Here is a 9,824-nt window from a genome sequence, read left to right as displayed (position 1 = left end):
TCCAGTAGCAGGACGAACACGTGTGTGCCTCCAGGCAGCAAAGGCAGGTTCCAGCAGTAGGTAGGCGTGACAGGACGAATGAGCACGTAGCTCCACCCTTGAGCAAGCAGGTTCCAGGCTGGGGGAAGGGAGGCCACAGGAAAGGATTCCTTTGGCTTACACTTCTAAATCACTGTGCATTATTGAAGGAACAGGGCAGGGCAGTATCCTGGAGGCAGGAGCTGATGCAGAGGCCATGGAGGGTGCCGCTCACTGGCTTGCTTCCCATGGCTTGCTCACTCATTGAGAAAATGCCCTACAACTAGCTCTCATGGAAGCACGTCCCCAAGTGAGACTTCTTCCCGGTGACTCTAGCATGTGTCAAGATGACACATAGATCCAGCCAGTACCAGGATCATGTGTGAATTATAAATTTATATGTCTATTTATATATTTATAAATGCAAATAGTTATATTTTATTTATTTTAAAGGTAGGAGTGCTCTGTCTGCATATACACCTGCATGCCAGGAGAAAGAATCAGATTCCTTTACAGATGGTTGAGACCCACCATGCGGTTGCTGGGATTTGAACTCAGGACCTCTGGAGGAGCAGTCAGTGTTCTTACCCGCTGAGCCAGCTCTCCAGCCCGGGATCAATTGCTTGTGCAGTGGCAGAGGTTGTTACCATATGAGAGGATTTAGAAATTAAGTGTGCCATCGTTGGCCAAGCAGTTTGCAGGAAAGAAGACAGTGAGACTCTAATAACATCTCGGAGTCTGAGGAGGAAAGAGAAAAGGTTCCATGTGGCTCAGGAGGATGTCAGGAAGCCAGAGGCCCCCTCAGGGCAAGTGGTCGGGGGTGGGGTGTGGGGAGGAGGCATAAGGAAGAGAGACAGAGCAGGCAGCTCTAAAGGAGAGAAAAGAAAGTTCCAGAAAGGAGCTTCAAACCTGTCTGAGTGAGAGGCTGGTGAAGGCCCAGGATGGATTAAAGAAGCTGCGGGACACAGCAGGCAGTTCCTCCAGGGACTCAGAGACGTGCTAGGAAGGGTGTAGCAGGTCAGAGAGATGCTGGGACTGCATATGGAGGGCAGAGGAGGCTCCAAGTGGCACGATGAGTAGCCAGAGAGTCACTCACGGACTAGACAAGGAGGGGGAGTAGTTAGAGCAAGTGTGTGTGTGGGGGAACAGCACCTGGAGAATCAGACTCTAGAATTTAGAGTCAAACATGCCAAGTGGTAGGAGCCAGCAGAAACAAATGACCATACAAACCTTAGCCAAGCCAAGCCAATGGCTATACCACTCCTGTGGTTTCAGCACCAGATAAATAGAAACCTGAGAACGCAACACCTCCCAGGTGCGGCTGAGAAGTTTTGTTGTACTTATGAGACAGGAAACAGCCAGAGGCATGGAGAAGATGCTGAGCTGGGCCAGCAAGACTGACTAGGCCATGAGAGGAAGAAAGGAGAGAGGGAAGAGGAGAACCGGCAAATGGGGGAGAGCTCCAAAAGCACGGCCAAGAGCCAGGAGGTCTGGTAGTCAAAACGGCTGTGTTATATGGGAAGCAGAGAAGCTGGGGGACGAGAATGGAAGATGAGGGTTGGAGAGGTTTAGGGTAGATATGTCAGCCAGGATGACTCTGTAATAGGCAATACTGAGAGCCTGCCAGTCCACTTTGATATGTTAAATAGGCACCTCAGTTAGCCTTTTGTCCCAGATTTTCTTTAGAAACCTAATTCCAGTGATACATGTATCCAAGACAAGTGGACACACAGCTTCTAATAAGAGAAGTCCACAGTGCTTATTTGACGGTGTATAAACAGAGATACACTCCTCATATCTTCAGATTGCTGTAGAGCCCAGAGAGACGCCACCTTGATCTCCGAGAGACTGGAGAGTCTCACCCGGGATCCTTATCTGTGAACTCTCGGCTAAGGTACATCTACCAGGTGAGCAGCCGGGGGTGACAGGCTTAGGGCTCTAGTTAGGAGCTGGAATCTTGTATGATGACCATCAATATAATAAAGCAAGCATAACTTTTATTATGCCAACTATGTGTACCTACCTTCTTGCTCAACGAGGACCAAGGGAGCCGTGGCTGGAATTGCAGGGTTTTTATTTTATTTTATTTTATTTTTTTGGGTTTTCGAGACAGGGTTTCTCTGTGTAGCCCTGGCTGTCCTGGAACTCACTCTGTAGACCAGGTTGGCCTCGAACTCAGAAATCCACCTGCCTCTGCCTCCCGAGTGCTGGGATTAAAGGCGTGCGCCACCACGCCCGGCTGCAGGATTTTTATAGGAGAGAAAAGCTGGCAGAAGGAAAAAACCACCAGGTGAAGATGTTTAGGGTAGGAGTGAGAAGAGAGGAGCCCAGGTACAGAGTGAGCCTGGACAGGATTCACTTTGATGTGCTAAAAGGCACCACCTATAGCCATGTGTTCCTTTAGACACTGATAAGGAATGCTCCTTTGGTAGAGGGGAAGAGAGCACCAGAATCTGAGGGAGTAGAATTTCCCTTGAACCTGACAAAAGGCAAAAGTAAAAAGACCGGAAGTGTTGATTCAGACTGGTGTGGTGACACCAGCCCATGATCTCAGCACTCCCGAGCTGAGGTACACTAACTAGCCTGGGAATGAATTCAAGGTCAGCCTAAGCAACTTACTGAGACTGTCTCAAAGTCAAAACAACAACAAAGCAACAGATAAGGCTGGGGATGTACCGCAGGAGTAGAGACCCTGCCTCCAGTCCCGCAGTGAAGGGTTGGGGGTGTGGCTCAGTAGCAAAGTGCTTGCTAAGCATGATGGGCACCTTGAATTCCATCTCCAGTAGCAAGGAAGACCATTTGCTTAGAGCTGCCTTATTTTTATTTTTAATCTATGTGCATGAGTCTGTGCCTGCTTACGTTTTTTTTTAAACTTTTTTTTTAAAGATTTATTTATTTATTATATGTAAGTACACACCAGAAGAGGGTGTCAGATCTCATTACGGATGGTTGTGAGCCACCATGTGGTTGCTGGGATTTGAACTCCGGACCTTTGGAAGAGCTAAGAGCTATCAGGTGCTCTTACCCACTGAGCCATCTCACCAGCCCCTGCTTACGTTTTTATGTGCACCACATTTGTACATGTGCCCACGGAGGACAGACAGAGGCTGCCAAGATTTCCCAGAACTGGCATTACAGGTGTTTGTGAGCTGCCTGATGTAGGTACTGGGAATGGAACCTGGGTCCTCCGCAAGAGCAGCCAGTGCACTGAATCAGCTCGTCAGCTCCTCCCTCTTATATTGAGATAAGGTCTCTCACTGAGCCGACAGCCCACTGGTTAGACTAGACTGGCTAGCAATCCCCCAATAGCTTCCCTGTCTCTGCACCTGCTGTTGGGGTACAGAGATGGGTTGCACTGTGGTCACAGACATCTGTACTACCGAGCTACTGTGCGGGTACTGGAGGTCCAAATGCAAGTGTTCACGCTTGCTCAGCAAGCTTTAACTGCAGAGTCATGTCTCCAGTCCATCCCTAATTATTTATTTTGAAGTACCCCACACAGCTCGGACTAGTTCCAAACTCACAGCAATTCTCCTGCCACAGCCTTCTGAGTATTGAGAGAACAGGCAAGCGCGCCTTGCCTGAGGACTGTATTCCAGCCTGCAGTTCTATGCTAACAGGGCTGAACTGACTTTGTAACTACACACCTGGACAGCCTGCAGCCTCTAAGCTTTCATCTGTTCACACGCTGTTTGACTGGATACCAAAACCCTCTTGACTCAGAGTCTCTGGGCCTAAGCCTGTGGTCAGGACTATAGACCCTGGGCCAAGAAAGCCAGAAATTTTTGTCTCTTACCTGGAGGTGCACAAAGGCTCCTTTGGAGGCCAGTAGCGGAACATGCTCAAGGCTCCCGACCACATGTCCTCCGGGATGGAGTCGTAAGACTTCTGAAAATCTTGGGGAACCCGAAGAACTTGGGGCCTCCAAAACATTCTTTCCTGTCTGGATCTGTAGTTACTGCTCTCACCTGGACTTTGCCCAACTAACACTTGGCATACACACTGGTCCCACCCTGACTTCAGATGACAAAGTTCACACTCCTCTAGAATCTGTGGGTGACAAGCTCTTTGGGGTCTAATGACCTTTACAAAGAGGTCACCTAAGACCATAGAACACAGATATTTATTTACATTACTATGCATAACAGGAGCAAAATTATAGTCATGAAGTAATGATGAAGACAGTTTTATGGTGTGTGCGTGGGGGGGGGTCCCCACAATATGAGAAACTATTAAGGGCTCACAGCACCAGGGAAATTGAGAAGCACTGCTCTAGACAGAGCCTTCTGTATACAGATGCTCCTGAACCTGATGTAGGGGCATGTGACAATACCAAAGTCCAAATAAATCCCACTTAGAGTTTCTTACTCTGTTTTGTAGTGTTTTGTTTGTTTTTGTTGTTTTATTCTGAGACAGGTTCTTACTATGTAGAACAGGCTGGTCTTGAACTCATGCAGATGTGGCTGCCTTCGGAGTTCTCAGATCCAAGGTGTCCCACTGTATACAGATTGTTTTGGGGTTTTTTCTAAGATTTATTTATTTATCTCTGTGCGTGTGTGTGTGTGTACGCATGCGTGTGCATGTTTGTGCAGAGTCTGCAAAGGCCAGTGGAGAACATTTGCTCTGAAGCTGGAGTTACAGGGTGCTGTGAGCTCCCACATATGGGTGCCAGAAACTAAACTGCAGTCCTCTGAAAAGCAGCTAGTGCTTTTTAGCACTGGGTCATCTCCTCAACCACTCTGTTACTTTTGTTTTGTTTTGTTTTGTTTTGTTTGAGACAGTTTCTCTATGTAGCATTGGGTGGCCTAGAACTTACTTTGTAGACTTGTAGCTCTCCAGCCTCAGCCTCCCCAGTAGCTGGGATCACAGGCCTGTACCACTCTGCCAAGCTGGAACTAATTTATCTCCATCAACCTGTGGAGAAAGGAAAAGGGATGTGTGCTCTGGGACCTTTTCAGGCAATGTAGAATGAAGCCTGCCCTTGGCCATATACATTCAGGCCTTAAGGCTGTACTGTTACTTAGCCTAAAATATGTATATATAAAAGGAATATTACTCCCTATGGACAACCTTCTCACCACATTACTGATTGTGCTGGATTCTTCTGAGGTTGTGAGATGCTTGGGACTCTAGAATGAAGGGCCCTTCTCTTCCTCTGTCTCCCACAATGGCCCTGATTTTGTTGTTGTGTTTATTTGTTTGTTTTTTCATGATTCCTCATTTGAGAACTTAAAGCGCACTTTCCCTCTAAAGGGACATATTGGCTCACTCTGGATTCCTACACCAAAGCAGAAAGATTGGGCTACACAGTTTCCAGCTAGACTAAGACATCGCATGAAATCACGTATCAAACAAACCCAAAAGAAAACAAAAAATATCCAAGAGGCACAATGCAGATGATTAGCCCAACAGGTGTCAGCTATTTATATATACATTTTTGCAAGCGTGCACCTAGCTGCTCTCCAGGTAACCTGCCATGCTTTCTTTCCTGGCAGCCATGGCCAGCGCCCAGGTACCTTTCTCCTTTCCTCTGGCCAACTTCCTCATCTTTGTCTTAGTGACTTCCACCATCATCCACCTCCAGCAACGAATAGTGAAGCTCCAAACCCTGTCAGAGAAGGAATTACAGGCGATTCAAATGTCCTCACCAAACGAGACAAGAACAGAGATGCAGCAGAGTGCCAAGCTGCAGGGCATATTCACGATCAATTCCATCGGCCGCCTGGGGAACCAGATGGGCGAATATGCTACATTGTTTGCACTGGCCAGGATGAACGGACGGCTTGCCTTCATCCCCGAATCCATGCACAACGCTCTAGCACCCATCTTCAGGATCAGTCTCCCGGTGTTGCACAGCGACACAGCCAGAAGGATCCCGTGGCAGAATTACCACCTCAACGACTGGATGGAGGAGCGTTACCGCCACATCCCGGGGCACTATGTGCGCTTCACGGGATATCCGTGCTCTTGGACTTTCTACCACCACCTGCGCCCAGAGATCCTGAAGGAGTTCACCCTGCACGACCACTTGCGTGAGGAGGCCCAGGCCTTCCTGCGTGGCCTGCGGGTGAATGGGAGCCAGCCGAGTACCTTTGTGGGTGTCCATGTGCGCCGAGGGGACTATGTGCGTGTCATGCCCAAGGTGTGGAAGGGCGTGGTGGCTGACCGGGGTTACCTGGAAAAGGCCCTGGACAGGTTCCGGGCACGGTATTCATCTCCAGTCTTCGTGGTTACAAGCAACGGCATGGCCTGGTGCCGGGAGAACATCAACGCCTCCCTAGGAGACGTGGTGTTTGCGGGCAACGGTATTGAGGGCTCGCCAGCCAAGGACTTCGCGCTTCTCACCCAGTGCAACCACACCATCATGACCATTGGAACCTTTGGGATTTGGGCTGCCTACCTGGCAGGTGGTGATACCATCTACCTAGCCAACTACACCCTTCCGGATTCTCCATTCCTCAAAGTCTTTAAGCCCGAGGCAGCCTTCCTCCCCGAGTGGATGGGCATCCCTGCAGATCTGTCCCCACTCCTTAAGCACTAACAACCAGCCTGTCCTTGGTCCCACCTCCATCTCAAGGCAGAAGGAGTCACTTGTTACATCCCAGGAAGAGCCTTCTACTGGGAAGATGTGTGCCTTGGACTGCCAACGAGAAGAACTAATATGTGCAGAAAACGTATTTACATGTTAGATACCACAAGCTCCAACATTCATTAACAGCTCAGACGTCATCAATGGCTCCTGTTGCTGAAAACTAGCAGGCCTTCACCTTTTTCCAGCACAGCTGTCTCATGGTGCCAGCCGGGCTGCCACCCGCAGATGGTCTCTTTCAGAGGCAGCAAGAAAAGGTGCCTTGCCGGTTTTACTTTAGGTTCCTTTTGAAGGGTGAGACAAACTCTTGTTTATACACTTTTTGTCATTAGCATTCCCACAGCGGGGCAGCAATCATGTAAGGAAGCCTGAGAAAGGAGAGGAGGCTGGCTTGCTCTTTTTATAGCAACTGCTTTTCACCAACTGACAGGAGTCTGCTGAGAACTGCTAACCCCTTTGAAGGTGGTGCCTTCAGTGACCTCAGAACTTCTTATCATCTGTTAAGATTCTATTTTTTTTTAAATTATGGCTATATGTGTGGGTGTGTGCAGTACCTTCAGAGGCCAGACCTGGGCGTTGGGTTCCTGGGAACTGGAGTCATAAGCAGCTGGCTCTGCCTCTCAAAGGTCTCACCAACAGGGGGCCAAAGGCCAGTTCAGTGAAAGCCACACCTCTCCAAGCATCCAGCCAGCTCTTCTGTCCCCTTGACAAGAGTTGTGTCACCGTGAGCTCACGTGGCTCATTATGAGTCAAGGGGAGGGAGAATGCTGGGATTGGTTTAGCCCAAAGTAGGAGTTCTTCACTGCACAGTCATTTGATCAAAAGGGATGTGGGAGCTACCATGAACCCACAGTCCTCTCACCAAGTTGCTTGTCCTTGGGACTTCGCCTACTCTGTCCATCTGAGAAGAACTGAGTGAGTAGAATTCAGATGCATGTCCACTTCTGTAGCCCTGGTGGGACACCCCAGGCCTAGGGAACTCCTCCAGATGTTTCAGAGTGTCTTACCATCTTGTTAAACTTCACGTGTGAACACACATCATGCTATCTCTCACACAATTAAAGAATACAACCTATGTAGCCGCCATTATGAAAACAGCCAGGGTGATGCAGGGGGTGGGGCGGGGGAAGAAGCCTTGCAAAGGTGTTATCTCAGGACAGCAGAATCCCAAGGTGTCTCTCCAGACGCCCTGCTAAATTGGAAGTGCTGATCCTGTGCATGAGAAGTAGCCTGGAGTGGCCATGGTGGCACCTGCCTTTCATCCTTGCACTGTGAAGGCTAAGGCAGGAGGCCAGCCTGGTCTATATCCTAAGACCCTGTCTCAAAAAATAAAATTCTCAAACTGGGTGTAGTGGTGCACACCAGTGGTTCCAGCATTAGGTAAGTGCAGAAAGATCAAGAGTTGGAAGTCATCCACAGCTACACGGAATGGCAGACCAGTTTGAGCTGCATGAGAAGCCCCCTACCCCATCTCAGAAACAGAAAGAAAATTACAGAAATCTAAGCTCCGCAGTGGCAGTGTACACTCAGGAGGCAGCAGCCAGTAGATCTCTGGGTTTGAGGATAGCCTGGGCTACACAGAAGTCCTATGTCACCAAAAAAATTTTTTTTCAAAATCCAAAACAAATAAAAATGTGCCTCTCCATGACAATTTCATGGTTTTTGTTTGCTTGGTCTTTTGAGAGAGTATCTCTACCTAGCTCTAGCTGTCCTGAAACCTACAATGTAGACCAGGCTGGCCTTGAGAGTGATAATAAGATCAAAGGTGTGTGTCAACCGTGCCCAGCCCCATTTTACATTCTTGAAAGTGATTGAGTGGGTTGGAGTCACTCCTCCGGCTGCCTAGGAGGGACGTGAGTGCTGCATATTCTTAATCCCAGCGTTCTGGAGGCGAAAGCTAGGCTAGCCTGGTCCACATATGAATTCCAGGACAGCCAGGGTTATGAAGAGACCCTGTCTCAAAAAAAAAAAAAATCAAAACACAAAACAACACAGAGAGAGAGAGACAGAGACAGAGAGACAGAGAGACAGAGAGAGAGACAGAGACAGAGAGAGAGAGACAGAGACAGAGAGAGAGACAGAGAGAAAATGAATTAAAAATTTAAAATTGACCACGTGGTAGAAGAACTGAGTTTATGGAAAGCAATGAGCTCTACCTACCAATGGGTGTGGAATGTGAATTCTATCTCCAAATGATGTCAACCCTGACCATCTCCACATCCACTGATTTCTGACCAACGTCTACACTTAAGATAAAGGATCATGTGAGGGAGCCCACGCATCCAATCTGAGCATGCTAGAAACTGAACCCTGACAGAGCTCAGTTTAAGGACAGACTGGGTGGGCTACATAGGGAGATTGAGTCTTGTAGGAGGAAGAGGAGGAGGAGGAGGAGGAAGAAGGGAATGGAAGGAAACAAGATACCTCACCCTCTGAAGATCAAGGGTGGCACATGGATGAAAGCCTGAGGCCCTCAGGGACACTGAAGCCACTGGAGGGACTGAACCTGGGGAGTGAGACAGCAGTGGTAAGGAGTACACCGTGCTCAAGTGAGCGTTCATGCCGAGCCTGCACTAGCCTTCTAAGTGTTCACCTTCTAGAGAATCCCTAGGCCATCCATCCCTACCTCTCCCAGGGCTGTCAGGGCTCCACACTGCTCTCCCTTCCCCCAAGGCTGACTGGCTGAGGATAGATGATGACAGTGGGCAGGAGACAGGAGTAAGGCTTGGTTGGAGACACCAGGGACAGGGAAGTGGGTTACATAGCAGAGAGAGGGCAGCTGTGCCTAGGGACAGACAGGGGAGAAGGAAGCAGCCAGAGGGCCAATCAGAGATGCCAGAACAGTAGATGAAGGTTAGCTGTAGGCAGGACCTCAGGAGCCAGAGTCAGGAAGAGACTGACAGGAGGTGAGCGCAGCCAGATGCTGTCTTACAAAACAAGAACAAGGGGCTAGAGAGACAGCTTGCTGCTCTTCCAGGGGCTGTTGCAATACCTGGTACCCAGGTCAGGCTTGAGTTACAGGTTCCTCAAGCTTCCAAGGACCTGCGTACACAAGTAGTGTGCCCGTACACCCACAAATAAAAAATGTTAAAAATACAAGAAATAAGAAGGAAAATGTCTAGAGCCGGAAGAGGAAGCTCACTACACCCTGCTGTGCTGCAGGCCTGGGAACCCCCGAGTTAGCTTTCAGCTCATCCTAGGGCACATCAGGACAGCT

At 49.0% G+C, this 9,824-nt stretch overlaps 1 protein-coding gene across 1 annotated transcript in view; it reads left to right on the top strand.

Moving 5' to 3' along the window:
- Positions 1-8,258, top strand: part of Fut2 (fucosyltransferase 2) — a 28,517-nt gene extending 20,259 nt beyond the window's left edge. Inside the window, exon 2 of the mRNA XM_021167805.1 lies at positions 5,514-8,258. Within this exon, the coding sequence (XP_021023464.1) occupies positions 5,514-6,559 (1,046 nt within the window). The 3' untranslated portion in view covers positions 6,560-8,258. The remainder of the gene's footprint in view (positions 1-5,513) is intronic.
- The last annotated feature ends 1,566 nt before the right edge of the window (positions 8,259-9,824 follow it).

The sequence above is a fragment of the Mus caroli genome, chromosome 7 (assembly GCF_900094665.2).
Source record: "Mus caroli chromosome 7, CAROLI_EIJ_v1.1, whole genome shotgun sequence".
NCBI classification, from domain to species: domain Eukaryota; kingdom Metazoa; phylum Chordata; class Mammalia; order Rodentia; family Muridae; genus Mus; species Mus caroli.
This window is presented reverse-complemented; position numbering and strand designations above follow the sequence as displayed.